Genomic DNA, 21,472 nt, shown 5'->3' on the forward strand with positions numbered 1-21,472 from the left:
CTGCCGTACGCCGATGATATTGACTTCATTGGCGTCAACAACCGCGTCGTGAATTTTGCTGTGTTCAGACTGTATAAGAGAGCGAAGCAAATGGGTCTTGTAGTGAACGAGGGCAAGACGAAATATCTCCTGTCATCAAACAAGCACTCATCGCACTCGGGACTTGGCTCATACGTCACTGACAGTCATAACTTTCACGTCGTAGATAATTTCGTCTATCTTGGAACCAAAATTAACACCAACAACAGCGTATGCCTCGAAATCACAAGCAGAATCGCTCTTGCCAACAAGTGCTATTTCGGACTGAGTAGGCAATTGAAAAGTTAAGTTCTCTCTCGACGAACAAAGGTCAAACTCTACAAGTCACTCATCGTCCCCGTCCTGTTATATGGTACATTGTACAGCGAATTAAGAGACAGCGGCTTCGGCTAGGTTATGACGTCCGAATGGAAAATATTACTACAGCTCTTAAAGTATTCGACGAAGTACCCGTCGCGGAAGCAGAAGAAGAGGAAGACCACCACTCCGTTGGAAAGACCAGGTTGAGAAGGACCTGACATACTTGGAATCTCCAATTGGCGTAAGCAGTGTCTACGCCAACAAAGAAAAAGGGTAATAAACGCCAAATAGAAAATTTTTTCAAAATAATTACTATTTAGCGGTTTTCTCGGCTATGGTTACCATAGTTATATCAAAGATAGGAGTCTCATTTTGGCAAAGCATTATAAGTATGGATGTGGTGTTTTGAGACGAAAGAATCTAGATATACAAAAGAGACTAGCTTGACTTGGCCGAATCTCTCTCCCATTGTTTATGAGTGTCTTCATTATTTTAATTAGCAATTAATTCTAAGCAAAGATATCGTTATTTCCTCAAAAGGTAGGGATTTGAAGTTGTGTTTTGGCAGCTGTCTTCCATAGCTGGTGCCAGATTTTGAACTTGTGGAGACTATTTGAGATTTTGCGTAAAAGTTTTATAGACATATCTTAAGCTGAAAATTAGTTTAATAGTTCTTCTAAAATTTCTTACTACTTGATAAGGTATTTTCCATACTAAGAACCCAACTTATGCACAGGTGACCACTTTACCCTTGCTTTCACTTACACCAAAGCACCGCCAGGTCCGCTCGTTTGTAATTATTTCTTTAATTTGCTGCAGTCCTCTTCCTTTATGCGCATATCATTTCCACATTTGATAATACGCTTACGAGCAAACGCATAAAAATGTGTGCGCAACTACTTGTACAAGTGTGTGGACCCACGGCAACAATGCAATTTTTTTGTGTGTGGAGTAATCACAAACAAGCCGCTAAGTACAACAGCACACAAGTTTCCATTACCGCTAATGCACTCGCCCATGCTCGGCACAGCGCAGCTCAGAAGAACAGCAGAAACATAAATACATGTACATGTATTTGTGTTTGTGTCTGTGTGTGGGTGCAGCTTACATTATCATTATAGTCGCAGAGTAACTTTAATTTAATTAACATAATCGCAATTACAGCGAAGCTGATGACGACGCGCAAAAAAGCGGCTCCAACCGACTGCCGACAACAGTAGCCAGCTGCTGTAGTCACACGCACTGACACGTACAGCGTGAGCTTCGCTGCTGGCCACTGCGGTGCAATTCTTCAGCGACTTCCAGCGCAGAGCTGAGCGCAAGATTGCGTGCTGGCGTTTCGTTCGGCTTTTTCTCCACTTGGTGGGTGTATGTGCATGTGTATGTGTTTGAGTCGATTTGGTAGTGGCTTTGGCTTCGCGTGCATTTGTTTCTCTGCACTTGATGTTAGTTCATTGTGATTTAATAAGTTCAGCATTTCCTGTCAACTGGCCTAACTAGCAGAGCCAGCTTAAAACTAATGTTGTTGTTGTTATAGCTGGCTATTTGGGGGAGCATGGTTGATTCTTGGATGCTCCACTATCTACCTATGTATTAAGTTGCTGGGAATGTAAAAGTTAAGCTATGCTAATGGATACAGGTAATGTGTAAAACATAGCTATGTATGTATGGATGTTAATATGTGGTTAGAAAACTTTGAAAGTATGTAAGTTGATAGGTACACAAGTAACTAAGTTTGTTAGTATTGAAGTACGAAACTATGGAAGTATATACGCAAATAAATAAGTATGTAAGTAGCAAAACACATAAGTAAGTAAGCATGTAAGTACATAAGTATGCATTAAATATGTTTGCTACTTGACTGCTTGACTTTTACTCATTGCGGATATTTATTTTTCTTTGGCGCCCTTTCATTTGCTTATGCTTTCATCGGACGCAATCGGTGGTCAGCTTCGCTGGGACCCCCGAGTTATCATTGGCGTTGGCGTTGTGTGCATACCTTGTAATGATTATATAATAGTAATATTACTGTGAATATACATATAACAGTGAGTGTGTGTGTGTAAGCATAACTACTTGCTACATAATTTTTTATCGTATTCCCGCTTTTATTATTTTCATTTTTATGATGATTTTTTAAGGGTCAGTGATTTAATGGTGGCTGCTGACGATGCCGTGGGAATTTTGCGCTACATTGTGAAGATAAAGACGATCGAAATGGAAGTGAACTCATGCGACTACAGTCTGCTAGAAAAGTATTGCATATCGAATTCATTAAAAGTATTTTTTTATTGTACATAGTATTTGTGCTGTATAATTCTAGTGTTTGAGTTCTGCGGAAACTCCGGCTGAGTGAAATGACTTTTCAGAATAGGATTTAGAATAATAAAGGATTAATGATGCTTTTCCCCTGTGGCCACATTTAGATTGTTAGATAAATATTTATGCAATGAAAATTAAATTGGATTTTATAGTATAGTATGTCATGATTGAAATGATAAAACAAACTTTCAGGAATGTAAAAATAGTTTCTGGACCGAGAAGCGGTAGCTATTTGATACCTATTATAAGTTTGAAGTAAAGAGAGCATACCCCTTCAAAGCATTGTGTAGGCAGACGGTCAATTTGAAATTTTAGTATGGATTAAAAACGGCTTTAGACAAATATTTTATAATTTGCGTGTTTCACATTAATGCAACACAATACTAGAACTAATAAAATATGAAAAATTCCATTTCTAATTTATTCTTATAAATTTATCATTAATATATGCTATATGTAGCGTTCTACACCATTACTTTATATCTCCCATATGTCATCAATTAAAGCAAATAGGCTCAACCCAGTACACCACTAATACATGTGCTCACCCATAATTTATTTTCTATGCAACATAATTGCGTCCGTTGGTGGCGCGAAATTTTCAGGTCTCATTAAAATTTACATTCATTATAAAACCAATAATTAAAATTCATTGCTATTTAATTTTGCATCATTGGCCAAATTTGCAACAATGCAAGCGTTTACATTTAACGGCAACCGCAAAACAGAATTTCACAACTCCACCACAAACTCATCAGGAATGCAGCTGTTTTACAGCGCAACAACAGCAACAACAAGAGAAACGAAAACAGATGACGTAAAGTGGAAAACATTTAGCAAACAATGAATAAATTGTAAATAATGCGCTAAACACGCTTGACAGGATATGATCTATAGTGTGAATATGCAAAATTTTAATTTTCTGTAAATGTGGCTAGTTCGTGTATTATGCATGTAGCGGGTTCCATGTTTCGAAACTGGCGTCATTCTCATAAGTTGGCGACCATAACTAGTCCGTTCAGATACTTCCATTTCATGAACGTTAAAATTGGATTATAGTTTGGTGAATTCTTATAAGACTTTATGTTTTTTTAATACTTCTGTAAATGACAGATCTGTATGTTTCTTTAATGTAAAATGTTTCTTTAACCAAAAAATAATATTTGCAATCATTATACAAGATAAAATAACGGTTAGAATCAACTTTCTGAGCTACAATCAGCATTCTATATACAAAGTGCCTTCCAGAGTAAACAGGACTTCTTGAATTTAGCGCCCCCTGGTGGCGCCATCTATATGTCGACAGGTGCGCTTGAATCTGCTATCCTTATCGATTGTGTAGTGAGAATTTCATGACATTTCGTCTATTGGAAGTGAAGTTATTGCATTTTAAGTGTCAGTATGTTTGTGTTATCGGTGCGAAAATGAGCTTCGAACAAAGAGCCAACATTAAATTTTATTTTAAAATTGGTGAAACTTTTACTGAAACGTTTCAATTGATGAAGCAATTTTATGGCGATGATTGCCTATCCCATTGCAGAGTGCACGAGTGGTTTCAACGTTTATAAAGTGGTCGTGGAGACATAAATGACGATCAACATATAGGACAATCAAAATCTGTGATCACCGGAAATTCCATCGAAACTGTGATTGAATTCATCAAAAATCAGCCGACATCATCATTGAAATTCATGGAAATGGAATTGAACATCTCCAAACCATCGATTTATCGCATTTTGACCGAACATTTACACCTTACGAAAGGTGTGTGCACGGTTTGTTCCGCACAAATTGACTGACGACCAAAAATTGCTCAGAATCCAACATTCGAAGCACGATTAATTGACCAAAAATCACATTTTAAACATTAACTACTCACCGTATTCACCTGATATGGCGCAGTGCGACTTTTTTTTCGAAAATATGCATTTGTTCATGAAAGGAAAGCGTTATGCAGACGTAGAGGCCATTCAAAAGGCATCGGCATACTGGCCGCCATACCGGCCAACGAGCTAAACACTCGTTCGACACGCTTTTGGACCGTGCAAAAAGCTGAGCTATTGAAGCAGAAGGAGACTATTTTGAATAAAGTAAATTGATTTTGCCGAAAAAACCATTTGTCCTGTTTACTTTGGAACGCACCTTGTAATAAAGAATGATGAAAAGCGGAACGAGAGTAAGGCCTCTTGTTTGTATATTCCAGATTGGCAGTCTAAAACGTTGCGAAAGCAATGTGGACAATCGTTCATAGTCCAGAGGTCGCTTTTAATAAGACTTGAAGTCCATATTTGCTGCAATGGAAAAATCTATAGTATCACAAAAAAACTATGAAATTTTATTGTACCGTCGAACGGGTTTAGTGAATGAAACATATTTGGGAAAGTATATAGTGGAGAATAACACTATATTGTTTCTTTAAACTGTTATTCCAGTACTGCCTTCGTAGATCTGTTATATAAAAATGGTTAAACTAAAAAAATAGCTAAAAATAAAATAACAACTGATTCGAAGGAAACTTTTTTCGAGCAGAGTTATTTCGGCTACCGGCAACCGATTATTTTATTTAATAGTACTAGGGTTGCAAAATCCCGAAATGTGAAAGTCAACCTACGTATGTGCACATAAACATAAATAAAGAGATGTCAGGAAGGGTCAAGTTCGGCTGTAACGGAAGATTTCATACGGCTAACTACCTTCAGATGTTGGCAATATTGGAAAATGCTGCGACAGGGTTCATGTTCACCCATTGTGAAGCGATCACAATCAAAGTGAAAATTATACCAATTCACCAATTTTATGTCCTTAAGTCAGTACCTAAAAACTTTTTATATGCGCTTTGGGTTTCATTAAAGTAACTCACATATTCACCAATCCACATTTACATTAAATCATTGGTTGATCGCATTTTTTAGTAGTTTTTAAGAAAAGCGTTTTATCAGGAATGAGTAGGGTTATCATACGACTTCGCCTATTTTCACACTATCATTAAAACAGTTACAAAAATGTGTTTTGTGTAATATTGGGTGAATATATATACATCAAACTTATTGGGGGACGGAGCGATGCCCACTTTTTCAAAATGTTCAGACCACATATGCCACTCCTTGATTTCATTAAGTTATATTATATGTTGTAGACTCAATTAGTTTTATAACAATGTAAATTTTCCTTCCGGTCCAACTTTGACACCTGGGCGTATATAAAGCGATGGAAAATTGTATTTATTTAGTTACTGGACTATCTTATCACATATTATCTTCAGTAGCTTTTAACAAACTGTCGGTGGTAGTTCTTAAAAGATTTTTTCTAAGCGATTTTGGTGATTGTAGTTTTAGTAGTTTAGAAGATATGTATCTTAAACCAATTAGAGGGCGAGACCACGCTTCTTTTTTCAAAGATTATCCTTTCAAATGCAATCCTTTGTACTAAATTACAGGCTTAACTGCTTAGTTATGGCATCTTATAAGTTTTCTATTATAGTCTGTAGCAACATGTTGCAAGTGTATAACAAAGCAAAATAAAGTATTGGTGAAAGTTGGTCAAAATAAATTAGTTGCAAACCAGTCAAACTCCCATTTGGACAAAATAACATTAGCTTATACAGTGCACATTCATACCATACATTTTGCAAACCACACCACAACCGTAGATATTTATCTCCTGCAATTAAAGTCAAATGTTCCACTAAAATTCACACTTTAGCAAATTGAAAATCCAACTGCCAATCAAGCAACAAAAATGCGATTACAGATTATATAATTATGAAAATGTGTAAACATTAGGGCCGCTTCCTGCTTAGCGCCCTGCAGAGGTCCAGAGCGGTAAAAATATAAATGATGCGTTGTGAGTGGACGCACGTGTTTCGGCGGCAAAAATGTCTAACCATTTAAAATTAATGCATAATTTATGCATGCTCAGCTATTTATGAGTTGAGACAAATTCACGAATTTGTTCACCTAAACTGCTAACTAATGAAAGACAAAAATGGTGAAGGGTGATGCAGGAGCGGTTTGTGAACGCCGCCATTAAAATTGAAGCCGATTTTGCGCATGAATTATGATGAATTTGTTATGAGGCGTTAAATTTTCAAGTGTTGAATTACCTACGTATATGTGCCTCCTATAAATGTTTCTGTGTTAATGGTCACGTGATGACTCTGCTGCACGACTATTTGTACGGCCTCTAAAGTCTGGTTTTAGGTAATTAATATAATATTATTTGAAATATTTTCCATTCCGCAGAAGGGTATCGATGCTCAGGAATGCCGTGGCAGTATAAATACATACTTATATACATCAATTTATATGTATGTAAGTAAATTTTTCTCTTTGGACATGCAATTTGTGTTATGTTGCATATCTTTAAGAAATTAATTATCTACCAGCTTCGAAAGCTTCGAAAGCATTGCGAAATTGTACAAAAATGTATGAAGCAGTATTTCTTAAACGTCACCGTGGGTCCGTGTGAACAGTCTTAAATTTGCTGAATTCTCGAGCTTGGTAGTCGATAAATAATAAAAAAAATGATGTCTCACGGAGGAGTATAACTAACCATGTTCAATTCCTCCTGAAATTTTCTAGTACGAGTAGTTTCCAGCCTCTCTCTCTCTACTTAAGAATATATCTTTATATATATATGTCACGTTGGTTGTCCGCGATGGATCCCTAAACTAGTGAACCGATTTTAGTAAAATTTAACACAATGTGCCCAGTTCAAACCAACTTAGAAGACAGGATAGTAAAAACATATCATAAATAAAGAATATAGTGAAAGCTCTATTAAATGGGACGCCCTATTAAGCGGACATCTCCATTAACCATGCACATTGTAGATGTTTATTAAGTACAATCTATTAAGCGGAAAACTCTATTAACTGGACAGAAAGACTGGTAACCAGACATTGAGAAAGCAGCCTTAAATTCGTTATTTTTTCAAATGAAATTTATTTGTATGAACATATTCAAAATTAAATCTCAAGTACAATCCCTTGGATTCTTATACCGACAAAAACTTTTTCGTCTTTATTCGAAAATCAAATTTTCACTTTATTGAATAGTTTATTATATGAATAATAGTATAAAATGTAAACAACAACGCGTGTCCGGATCCCCTAGTAATATTATATTATGTAGCAACCTGTAATAATTATTTGGATAGGAACTCAAGATAGTAATCTTTCGTAAGCATAAATAAATATATTTATATACTTTACATAGTTAGGGATTCTATAATGAAATATTGAATTGTTTTGATTGATATAGCACTCTCTTTGACACTCTCATTTCATAGACTCTCATCAACTAAATGTTTTCGTTGTTTGAGCAATTTAATTTTTTTAAATATTTTAGATGTCATTTAAAAATTCTAAAATCTTCTGGTCTATGAAGGTGGAATTTTTCATCGAATTGAGAAAATGAAAGATCGTTAAGCAAATTGGTTATTGTAATTGGTTATAGTTCCCATGCTAAGCTCGCAAACGAAAGCCCGATTACGGATCTTATACAAGGTGCGTTCCACAGTAAACAGGACTTAAAAAACTGCTGCAGAACAGCAACAGAACAAATGGTTTTTTAGGCAGAAGCAATTTATTTTACTTCAATACAGCTTTTTGCACGGTCCAAAAGCATGTCGAACGAGTATTTTAGCTCGTTGGCCGGTATGGAATGACCTCTACGTCTGCTTAACGCTTTCCTTTCATGGACAAATGCATTTTTCCGAAAACGAAAAAGTCGCACTGTGACATATCAGGTCGTCCCTGCGGGTAGGGGGGCCCTGCGGGTAGAATATACTCGTGGTAAAGCATGTCTGTCGTAAGAGGCGACTAAAATCCACATGCACTGTGGGTCAAAAGTCAGAATAGTGCTTTAATATTCAGCTTGAAGTCAAATCCTAAGCTTCATATGATTCAAATAATATGAAGCATTTGCGACAGCGACAAATGCAACCAGTCATTGAGTTTTTGGGGACTCAACTGGTAGTAGCAAAGCTCCAATTTGCTCCTTGGGTTTGGCCCTTTGTGGAGATTCGTGGTGGCTGTGGTTTGTACCTAAATGCAGGCAGGGCATTTAGTCCAATGTGGAGTCGCATTGCGGCCGGGTGCCGGACCCAGAGTACGGCAGAGGTTTTTGGTCGACCTCTTACCCGACCAAGGCGGCTAGGGTGTCCCTACCCACCCGAACCAATTGGAACCAAGGTATAAGTGCTGAATGCATTCATACTTTGGTTCTCCAAGGTATGAGTGCTAAATGTATTTATGCTTTGGGGCGCTGATCAACGCATTGGATTGATCTACGTGCTTCTAGAAATAGAAAGCACCGTGAGGTTAGGCCTTCCCAGGCGGGTACTCACGTAAATAACATCGAACTCTGTGCCATATAAGGTGAAAACGGAGTGGTTAATGGTTAAAATGGGTTTTTTGGTCAATTAATCGTCCTTGTAAGATTCAAAAAGTCCTGTTTACTATGGAACGCACCTTGTATTAACTTCTGTGAGTTTTATAAAATATTTGCAACTGTTAAATTCTAATCTTTGATTCTCCCAGACCGGCTTCCTTTTGCAGTGCGTCATCTTTGATACTTCTTTAAAGTGGGATCCTTCCTTCTCTTCTCCTTTCACTATACAGAGTATGTAGAAACTTATTGAAAATCTACTTCTTAGTAGGGGCGATAGCAAATTACTTTATCAGATTTATAAAAATAAAATTCTGTTAGGAAAAGACATAAAAAATTGCACATTGATCTAGCCATTGCCCTACCAGAGGATCTTTAGTCACCAGGCGTATTTTAAGTAAGCAACAACATCCACAGTTTCTTCACATCGTCATTTACTCATTTATTTCAGTTTGTATTTATGTTGGGAAAGTTGAAACGTTTGGTTTTGCATTCTCCAAGCAAATACGCGCAAATTAATAATGCCTTTAATATAAGAGAAAGTTTTCCTATTTATTTTAAAAAGCTTTCCGCGCAGCTATTTGCTTGGATGTTGCACAAGCGTATACATTTTTGAAATGTGTGCATTTACTTTTCGCACGCCTCGCGCTCGTTGAGCAATTGCACTACTTTAGCGCGAATTTTTTAAAAGCTTTTGCTTGGGTCACAGCGTGAAAATGTTGCAAAATCTTCACTCCACGCCGCAGCATTCAACACGGGCTTTCTTAAGCCACCACACCATAACACACACGCGAGTCAATTGAGCGCAGCTGCTGCGTCGGCGGTAACAGCACCCAAAAGTAGCTGATGTTGCTGTTGCAGCCTTTGTTGACGTCAGTGCAACAAATGAGCAGAATTTCGTCTGCAAATTAATTTACTTGCACGCGTCGCGCACTGCCGATGTGGCTGCCAACCGCACATTAATGCCGACAGAGTGCAATGGCGTAATCTGCGCTTAAAGCCGCGCTGAGCAGCACGCTTGCGAAATCACGAAAAAGCAGAGAAGAAAAATGAAGTGCAGCCAGGAGAATGCGGAAAAATAGAGAAACGAGTGAGAGGCGGGGGAGCGGAGCGAAAAGCACAGTTAATGGCGTACGGCCGTTACTGAAAAGCAAACCAGTTTATATGTATATGCGTGTGAGTTTGGGTACACGAACAGATGTGGTCAGCCATGGCGTATGAGTAATACTTTTTTGTTTGCTGCAGTGGATGGCCCGCGGTCTTAAAACATATTTTATTTATGCACTTTTGTTGTTGTTCCAAAAATTGTTCACACCAATGTAGTGCACGAAATGGTTGCTGTTATTTGCTAGGCTAGTTGTCGCGTGCTTTATTGTTGCTGTCGCTTTGCGACTGCTGCTGAAGTTGACAATGACAGACACAGAGTGAAAACGCAGAAAAATAAACTGACCACAAAACAAAACACAACAAAAAAAAACGTGCTCGCGAACAACGATAGTAAGACCACACTATATAAACCTGCACATAAGCCCACTTGTGTTAGGTATTTATATGTGTGTTTGACACAGAAAATGTTTGTAAAAAATGCTACGGTAAATGTTGACAAAGTTCTGTTCAAAAAGAACGAAAAGACACGAAAGTCGCAAGTGACGAGGTGCATGTTCAAAGTATATACTAAGGGAGCAGGCTGGAAGAGCGTTGCGGCGATTTTTTCGACGCCTTCGTGCTGTCGTCAGGGCGGCGCTGGCAACTATGGCTGTTGTTAGACAAGCCAAATTAAGACCACAACAGTAAATTCACAAAAAAACCTAAAAAGATATTAAAAAGTATAGCTAACATGCGCATAGCAGCAAATGTTGTTGCCATACAGCGTTGGACAGCAAAACAGTGCATGCGTTAAGGTAGGGTGTGTGAAAGTTGCATAAAGGGTGGCATGTAAAAATGCTAATGAACGAGAAAAGCAAAAAATCAGTGAACACTTGCTGCTACAAGTGTAGAAAAACTGCACGACAGCCGGTTAAGCGACAAGCGGGAGAGCTCTGTTGGATGAAATAAAGTCTGCACTAGAAAAAAGTCTTTACTGCAACAACAAAAGGTCTTCACTACAAAAATAAATGCCAGAAATTACGAGCTTGAAGGACACTTTTTGAGCTACTTCCTTTAACAATTCTCTTGCTTTATTTTTATGTGGCACTAATGCCGGCTTTTTTCTTGACTAGTTATTATGGAAAAGAAGATTTCGTTTTTTCGTTATTTTCCACTGTAATTACTGCTACTTTGGGGCGTATGTATGTGTTACTCGTTATTTTGCAGGCTAATATTTACATGGAAATAATGAAAACTTATGCGTTCAAAAGACTCATGCAACAAAATTTCGCATTAGGAAGATGGGTGGAGACTGAAAATACTTTAAACTTCATTTTCAGTCAGTCTGTTTAAGCTTCATTTGCGTTCATTTTTAACCATATCAGTGAAATGAATTTTGATGAGTGACGTGTTTTTTTATTTTTAGGAATACAATTTTTGAGTTCGGTTAAAAAATGTGAAATATTTTAATCAGTAACCAAATATAATACTTAAAAGTGGTAACGTTATAAAAGTGTGATATTGAGCTTTCGACCTCGATTTCAAAAGCTTCAAAGAGGTAAGCATATTTTATATCTTCACTCAGAAGCTATAATTATAATTTCTCGTTTTGATTTTGTTTTCCCAAATCCTTGCACATTTCTGTGATTAAACATAATCCTTCGCCGCGGGTAAGCCAACTCAGAGATACGAAATTCTCCAATCTATTTATAATAAATACTTGCAGTAAAATATATTTCCCGTTTCCAATTTGTCGATTATTCCCTTCTTCACCAGCAATGCTCATTTCGCGCTTTTGCTTTTTGCCAATATGCTTAAGATAATGCGCTAATGAAATGCATCATCTAATTGCGGATAGCTAAATACGCAACGTTGCGAGTGAACAAATGTGTAAAAACACACCTACAAATCCAACCCGGCCAAATATTGTGTGCGTGATCTCAACGAGAGTATACCTGCATTATTCTCTATAAAAATTGGGTATGTATGAATTCATCAACTCATACATTTAGGATACATTCAGGTATTAATTAGGTCGAAGCGAATATCTTATATGGGAGTTGAACAATGCTAAAACTAGAACCAAAAGAGTCTACTAGTCCCTCAGAGCCTTTCGAACGCAAAATGGTATAGTTATTCTCTTTATGTTCGAACAAAAAGCACAGTTTGTTCCAAAGAAATATATCAAAATGATGGCATGTTCTCTTGCGACTAATCGCTAACTAATCCCGAACTTGCGAATTTTTTGCCGGGTAGCCATAGAGAAGTGTGTGTTTGTAATTGTTATTCTTTATTTACCCTGTTTGTTTCTGTTGGCATTTCGCTTGAAATAGAAACATTAATAGTCGCGAATTGGCCGCTTTGCCAAACAGGCGCTCACCACCCGCCGCTCCCCCATGCTAGGGAATGCCAGATACATGTGTTCCAATTGACAGAAGTACATGAAAGTAAATACTAATTTAGCTGAGAGTGAATACTATATGTATGCTTAAAAATTAAACACTGCTTTTAAAATATTAAAAAAAGTCCCTTGAGTTGCATATTTGTGTTTGCAGCGTCAGTATGTTTCTGCACTCGCTCTTTCTTTTGGACCTTTTCTAATTTCAAATTGTTTAATATTTATTTTTAGCTGCGTGTATGCATTTAAATTTATATGGCAAAGTATGCAGTTGCTAGCTCGCCAGTCATGTAGAATTCTACGAAATTTTATGATCTAATAATTTTGAAAATATATACAATTGCATACTCGTACATATATGTTACAAAAGTTGCCTATGATCTAATACGAGCAAGGCGGAGCACGCAGCCGTTGACAGTGACCGTGTTGCATGTTTTCTGCAATTTTAATTTTCTTGCTGCTGAGCTCATTAGCTGACCGAATTCTTTCATGAATTCATACGTAAAAGGTGCATAGACCTGCTTACCTAATCTAAGTGATAATACACATGTTCTATCTGAACAGTTGCAGAGTAAATATTATTAGTTTCGAAATATATCTCTAACTTTGTCTCTTAACTGCAAGAAGCTGCTTGCTATCTGGAAGCAGAAGATTGACAGTTACTCTCCCAACGAACGAAATAACGAAAAAGTAGAGAAACGAAAAATCTGCAGAAAATAGCAGGAATATATCAAAATCTTGGTTTTCACAAACACTTCATATCAACAAAACCAAAACAATGCGTCAAATATCGCTTTTATATACAGGTGCTTTAACAGCTGGTTTCTGCTAGTAGAAATTTCATTCGCAGAAACTATCTGTTCTCTCAGCTTTTTACGCTCTCCACTTGTGCTCTTCTCTGCTAGTTTCTATTGGTTTTTTTCGGTTAAGAAACGCCTTTCTAGCTGAAGCTATGATAGCTAATAATAGTTAGCAGTTATGAAACAAACCTTTTAATTTTTGTCTTCTTTGCAGAGCATTTCTACATTTACTTGTGTATGTTTATCTAGACGTATCCACTTGCATACACAGATCAGAGAACAGTAATTAATAACTACATATGTAATTGTGTGTACACTCGAGTGGTTGAGCTTTCTAAACGGCGGAGGAAAATAGTATTATTTATTGATGAAAATACGTGAAGTTAGGTCGAGCCCTCGTGTGCTTTTCACTCATATTTGGCTTTATCAGAGTACTTTGTAGACCACTAAATCCGAATACTCTATGTATAGTTTGAATTCAAAAGTATATGCATACGAGTACTTTTCGACAACTGGCTTAACAACCACAACTCTAGATATTCTTTAGTTAGTTGGGGAATGCCTATAATGCCATATAATACATATAAATAATATATTATTCTAAGAAACTGACAAAGAAGAAATGATTTCGTAAACAAATTAAATTTTTCTTATTGGAGTTGTATATATATATATATGTATATATATATATATGAAAATAGGTTTCGTATTCAGCAATAATTTACTTAATATTTGTCTTAATATTAGTATGTATTAAAATAAAACAAAAATAAACAAATTTCTGCACTTGTGTTTATATGTGAACGATTTAAAAGAAACTTTAAGAGGAAAACTCAAAAATTCAAGTTTGCAGATTTTTCACAAAGGATAATTGGGAAAAGACCACGAGTATCCTAGGTCTAATATTGTCTCCTGTGTACAAATCACCGCTCGCATTTTCATAATAAAATCACAAAACTTTAAATTTAAGGCAGTGAAATTAGAGAGATAAAATTTGATTTGAAAACACACAAAGTGTTTTACCAGCACTACATGAGTACCATCACTAATGAGATTCACAATTTTTGTACAAAGGAAGTTTTGATTTTCTGGAATCCACTTCTGATAAATTGTTTGATACTGTGCTTCCACGCAGAGTAATTTCGGTATCTTTTAAAACTCAACGTTGATACGAACATTCTGTGAAAAACCTATGACTTGCTGCCAATTTTATTGAACTAAGTATGGCTGTTTCTCTTTATATGCGCTTGGAACAAACCTCAAGCAACAAGAAACTATGTCAAGAAAAGAAATCTGATTTTTCGAACTTAAATTCTAAACTACATGAAGTCGCGCGATTTTCAGAACTTGACTCTATATATAGTATTTCTTCAAACTCCGGTTGAAACATAGTGACTAGAAGAAATCATATAAACCACGACTTAGGCGAAAACTGACTTTTTGATTGGTAACATTCATACGCTCATGGCGTCTCAAAATTCTGTTGCCAAATGAACGTCATAACAGAACGTAATTCGAAATCGCCCAAAAAAATGACAACGTGTTAAATATTGCTAATTCAAAACAGTGAAAATAACTGTTCTTGATTGGATATAACCCGGTTCATGGTGGAATAAGCTGTCGTAAAAATTATTATTTTCTAGGCTTTTATTATTTACCTAAATTACTATAGGAGCGACATAATTCAATTTTTCTTTTTAAAATATACAAAAATTAACTGGTTTATTAGCAGGTAATCAAAATAATGTATCATAACAGTATCTTTTCATACATAATTTCTTTCTCCCATTATGAAAATGGTTACCAAGTTTAAAATACAATACAACACTGAATAAAAATATTGTGACTTACCTATCGCTGCTTCCGCGGGTGTGCTGCACACCAAAGTCAGCAACACTGCCAACAGCATGCCGATAACTCTGGTGTGGACCACCATCCTAGATGGTGTTCTTCGTTTGGCTAGCAACATGTTGCAGGCAAATGTTGCGTCAACTGTTTGTTAAATTATGTAGGTAAATTTTGTTGTTTTAAACGACTAGATTGGTTGAATATTAAAATATTTTGATAATGTTGAATTCCGATATCTTTGAGAATGCTTCAATTTGCAACCAAGGTGTTGCTCCTTTTTCGATATTCAAGAAGCTATGAATTTGTTTTTAACAATTTTAGTTTTTTATTTATCAGGTTGTTTGTGCTCTTGGTCACATTATCTAAACTCGTGTTGTTTTAAGTTTTGTTGTTGTATTAAGCACTCGCATTGACATTGCTCGTTATATACAAGGATTTGTTGGTGTATTTACACACTCGCCTTCGGCTTCGTCACTGACTTTATCGTCGTCGTCTCCGTTATCGTAGGATCTAGTGCTCCTTTTACTCCTTCAGGGTCGTTTCCGCGGCTCCGCCGCCGGCGTCTGATCGCAAGTATATTCTTTAGTGTTTTGTTTTACTTTGCGTGTGTGTGTATGCCTGTCGGTCGATTGAATTGTGTTTGCATGTTGTTCTTGTTTCAAATCGTTTTGATTGTGATCAATGAAGTGAATTTTGAATTTTTTTGTATTCGATTAGTCAATACGATGGAGAGTATTTTCTTTTCAGATATGTTTTTATGTTTTTGTGTTTATGCATGGAACAGTTGATTATTAATTCACTGAATTCGTTTTACTGTAATAGCGTTTAATTATTATTTCCTATATGATACTGAAGACCTAGCGCACCGAATACAAATTTTATAACTTTAAATTTTTTAAAAATAATTTTCACTTTTATCTTTACTTTTGTTTTTAATTCTCACTTCATATTTTTATTTGCTTGCAATGAGTCTTCAAAAATGATGATGATGAAATTTCTAGTAGCAATTACATTTCCATAATTTCGAATTAAGCCTGGAAAGAAAATAAAAAAAACTGTGAATTAAAACTCAGCTATCTACCATAAATAATAATAGTAAAAATGTCTAGGACAGCCACGAACGATTTTTTCTTCACAAGTCAGCTATTGTTTAATCCTAAAAGTTGTAAGGAAATATTTAGTAAAAAATAAACATTTTTCCAATTAAATACTGTTAGAAAAATTTAAAATTTTGGGTTTTAAAATATGTAATAAGCTTTGGGATCGTAGAAAAATTGAATTGACCTACATATGTATATTGAGCTGAGACACAAGTCCTTTGTGACTCTAGACAAGTAAAACAAAGATGAAGACATTTTTGAATAAACGTCATACATTTAGACCCAATTCAATTGTTAGGTGAATTTGTTTATTAAATATGAATACATAATTTATTCCTCCAAATTAGTTTCATCTCTTTTAAAATAATCCCCGTCCGATAAAATCCAATTTTGTCAACGTTTTTTTTTCAGTTCTCGAATCAGTTGGAATAATATTTTTCCGGTATACTCTAAGAGCCTTTTTTTACTCGGTTTTCATCTCCTCAATCACGGAAAAACGCCGTCACCGCGCATTGATCTTTTGAGTTTGTTGAATAGCCAGAAGTCGCACGGAGCCAAATAAGGAGAATGCGCTGGTAGGAGTCGAGATTTTGCCATGAAAGTCGCGAAGAACTAATATAGTATGATATGCTGTACTATTGTAATGAAGGAGCCAAGATATGTGCTCATAATTCCGGCCATTTCAGGCAAATAGCATGAGACAAACGACGCGTAACGCAAGAATTCTATTCTTTGTTCACAGTTTGCCTGACGGAAGGAGTTCATAGTGCACCCCCACACGATAATCATCTCAAAAACAGTATAAACTGCTTTGATAATGAACTTTTAAATTAAAAAGTAAATGGATGGAGCTTAATTTCCTGCTTTTATTTTAGCGATTTCAGACAATACAGCACTGCAGGTCCAGTTGAACAATATTTTTTGGCAGCATTTTGCCTTCACATTTTATTTTCCTTCTGATTAGTAATATTAATAACACTGACCTAAGAGATGTCTCAAAGCAAAGGCTATTAGTCAAAATTGAAAATTATTAAATATATTAGTGAATTTCCGATCAGTTACTGTTTCCTGTTTCCTAAACAGCAAGCATACTGAACTAGACTGGAATGTTTTTTTTTTTTTTTGCATGATTACTGGGACCAGTTATCTCATTGTCTTTAGTAGATAACCATCGTTTGTTCATTTTATTATTTTACTGCAATTTCATAAAAATGGGGTTTAACTGAGAAAGATGACTAAAAGTGTTTCAAATCTATGGAAATTGTTTCCCTCGTCTGGGAAGCTTAAACTCACAAGCACATAAAATAGAACAAAATACGCAATAAACTCCAATTATAAGGCTAGCACTGTAATCATTTTTATTGTAGATAAAATGTAACTCTATTAGGTTAGATACCCGTCATTGACAGAAAAGTATAGTTTTGTACTTAATTAGATAAAATGATTGATCTTTTCAACAAAGTTTCGAAATTATTTAATATCTGAATATTTTGCTATGCAATATAATCTGCTACTTGCGCACTACTACCGTTATGTGGCAGAGCTGATATGCAAAGATGAGAATGTACTCAATCGAAGCAATCGCTGAAGCTGAAACTTTCAATTCAATCAAACTACGAGTTGTTGTAAACTTCTGAGCTGCTGCATATGTACTTGTAGGCAGTAGCTGCCTGCCGCTGCCACATCGATTTTATTTATACATATACATAGCTATGATTTGCGCATAGAAGTATGCTATGATTTTGTTGAAGAGTTGTCGATTGACTGACAATTCTGTTATTGTATATTCATGCATGGATAAGAACACATATCCACATATATACATGCGCACTCACATTTGTTCACATGCATACAGATGGCATATTGTTATGCGCAAATAAATAAACCAACAATCAAAGGAGCAGCTAAGAATTGATGATCAATCGCACATAATCAAATATTTTCACATAAATAAGAGAATACTCATATTCGAAGGACGTTTGCCAACACACGCAAAATAGTATGCCTCTGCACGTGTGTGTGCGGAATATATAAATCATATTTAATGGTTATGCCGGAGTGTACATTTGTTTCGCACAATGTGCTCATATTTTTGTGACTCCACTGATTTGTCCTTATTTATATTATTCAAAAGTTATGCACATTATTACATAACATGCTGTGCATTCGTTTGTCGAATGTTTTCAGGCCCAATTGACTTGTGATTACCAAATTTGAAGAGCCTTCGCATGGGTGCTTTGACTCTTGCAAACAATGTGTGGTGAAGCGAATATTTTTCGTTATATATTTTTATTTAAATTAAAAATTGTCAAAAAATGTCAAATCAGTTCATCAAATCTTTGTATTTCACAAAAATAAGTAGAAAGCTTGAAGTCAAAAACCAATAAAATTAAAGAAAAACTCTAAAAAATTAAAAATGTTTTGCTTCTTTAAGGTACTTTAAATCCCGAAACTACGTTAGTACTATGTTTTGAAAGAAATTCAGTTTGTACTGTTAGGCGAATGATTGTGACGAAGATTACGGAGATCAGCCTCATACTCTAAAGTAAGCCCTCAAAAATATCAACCCAAATCTAGACATTTTATTCTGTAAAACTGGATTTAATTCAAAGCCTTTAGCGTTTTTTAGACTAAAAAAGCAGCTATGAGCTCAGTTTTAACTTCTAAGTCCAACAGTTAGTTTTGCATACAAACTTTTACAGCAAAGATTCGAAGAAACCTGTTTTTAACTATTTAATTATAATAATTATCATTATTTTAATATTTTTAACCAATATAGCTACCATACAAACTATTTATTCGTGAAGGGTATTTTTGCTTCGATGCATGGTGTTTAAATATTCTCATCGAGACGAAAAGATCTACGAAAGCTTTAATATAGTAAACAAGAAACAAGGAAATCATACGAGCGCTTGACCAAAATTTTATTCCACTCTTCAGTTTTTTTGTTTGTTTGCGCTGTTGATTGCCTTGCCTACGATTCATTGAGCCAGATAGGCTGAAACTAAAATGATAAACATTATGAATCGTCAACAAGACCGGCTTGCTTGTCTGAATGCTTGTTAGTGTTGTTGTTGTTACTGTTATGAAGAATCAATATTTGCATTCCTAAATAATAACTATAGCATATTTATATACAAAACATACATACGTAGACAGCTCTGGTTGAGCCATGCTTATCATATATTGTTAGATTTTGTGTAGTTGTTTCTTTTGTTGTCTTCATTTATTTGCCTAGCAGATAACGTTATCGAAAAAAGAATAACAAATATTTAACATTTTTGTGATTCTTGGCAGAATATAATCAAGTATGTTTGTGAGAAAAATGTGCATCTGGCGCTTGTTTGGAAAATGCTAAAAAGAAATAAATTTTGATTGCTCAGGGCAAAATATATTCGACTCGTATGGTCGAGAGGATTTGAGTAACTTAGATGTTTTTGGTTAGTATGCAATAAATGAGAGATTAAACAAAAAAAATTACATATGCATATGCAGATATGTCAAACAAGAAAATCATTTTGCTAAGTTGCCGCTACAACAACAAACTGCAGAAGATGTGCGATGGTGCAAAATGGTTTGTATTTGGTTAGCCAGCGCCTCGAGCTTTAGAATTCTAATGAGAAGATTCGTATCTTCACGAAAAAAGTTGGCAAAGCCCAATGGATAAACAGTCAAAGCGTCGTCAAGGCGACAAACAATACTGGCAGTAGATTAAACAATTATAACTCAATTTATGCCTAGGAAGAGGTGGAAACAGCAGTGAAGAGACCAAAATATTGACAGTATAAAAAGGTCAAATATTTAACGGAGGTGAATATCGGAAGAATGCAATAATGGGACGGAGGAATATCTTCACCAAATCTTAATCTAATACGAATTTCAGAGACATTTGTATATACATACATATACATACAAGCATTTTTTCATAAGAACTCTTGCACATGTTGCAGATTAGTAGGCGCTCAAGTTTTCACATACGAAATACTGAATCCTCTTTGTAGCATACACAATCATTGACCTGCGGGCAGAATACTCAAGACGCTCAGCGTTGGCTGATTGGAATTTCGCATTCTTATTTAGTTGGATTATGTTGCCAGGAGCGATGCCTGGGTCAAAAGACACTAATAATGTGCGGCTTGTGGCCTAAGATACTTAAAAGAAGGCCGAAGAGTCACAAGGTACTAATGTAGCTGTATGTGTTGGCGCACAAAGCCGTGTACGCAGGCATAATAAACTGTAATCATGAACATGAAGGGCAAATGATGGGTGGAAAAAAAACTGAAAAATATCAGTCTCTTGCCACAATCCCTTTACCCGGAATTTCAGTTCCAAAAGTGAAAGAATCAATAACGGTTTGATTCCTTTTCCTATTTTCTTACGATATTTATATCTTACGCACCATTACACGCAATTAGGTTGTGTATACGTGGCAAGTCACACCATTGTTACACATGTTGCATGCATTTATGGGTGTATACGCACATCCTCAGTGAGTGTGGAACCTTTGCTTCACGCGCTACTTAATAAATAATGTTATTTTAGTGTGTATATGTATAGCCTATTAAACGACGGTTATATGAAAGCCATAAATGTGCCAACAAAAAGTTTGCCTTTTTAATTGCGTATATATTTCATTTCTGAGAGAATAATAAATTGGATTTTTTAGGCTTATTGTTCTTATGACACATAATAAATATTTTTTTCTTGCAAAAAGTTTGAGAAAATTGCTTATCATGCTAATTAGTGTTAAAAAATACTTTGTAGTTTTTAAGCTTTTATAAATTGTATCCGAGGTTAAGAAACTTTTGGGTTGCGTTGTACTTGTCATAAGAGCAAGTTGTTGTTGTGAAGTCAAAAAGCATTTTACGAAATTTTAATTTTAAAATTGTAACAGAGTTAGCAGTTTATGGTTGGTATGAATTTTTTTAAGATGCCGATATAAATAACTATAACAGAAGTCCTACAGAATTTTTTAAGTCATGCTGACCAGAAATACTAGAAATTAAAGATTTTCGTGAATCAAAAATTTCAACTCTTTCCAGCGGATCGTTTGAGAATTTGACATAATAATAATAAAGCTCTACAAAAACAAAAAACTGAAACAAAAATTAAGCTTACCAGTCATGTTTAACACTAGAATGCCTAAGCAAGTCATTTTGACTGCTTTGAATTTCAATTAAAAAAATTGTT

At 35.5% G+C, this 21,472-nt stretch overlaps 1 protein-coding gene across 9 annotated transcripts in view; it reads right to left on the bottom strand.

Annotated features, from left to right (window-relative positions):
* Positions 1 to 21,472, bottom strand: part of LOC120778691 (hemicentin-1) — a 532,407-nt gene that overhangs the window by 155,883 nt on the left and 355,052 nt on the right. For all 9 annotated transcript variants that reach the window (XM_040110644.1, XM_040110643.1, XM_040110645.1 and 6 more), the window contains exon 2: positions 15,186 to 16,216. In XM_040110644.1, the coding sequence (XP_039966578.1) occupies positions 15,186 to 15,303 (118 nt within the window). In that variant the 5' untranslated portion in view covers positions 15,304 to 16,216. The remainder of the gene's footprint in view (positions 1 to 15,185; positions 16,217 to 21,472) is intronic.

Source organism: Bactrocera tryoni, chromosome 5, assembly GCF_016617805.1.
Source record: "Bactrocera tryoni isolate S06 chromosome 5, CSIRO_BtryS06_freeze2, whole genome shotgun sequence".
NCBI lineage: Eukaryota > Metazoa > Arthropoda > Insecta > Diptera > Tephritidae > Bactrocera > Bactrocera tryoni.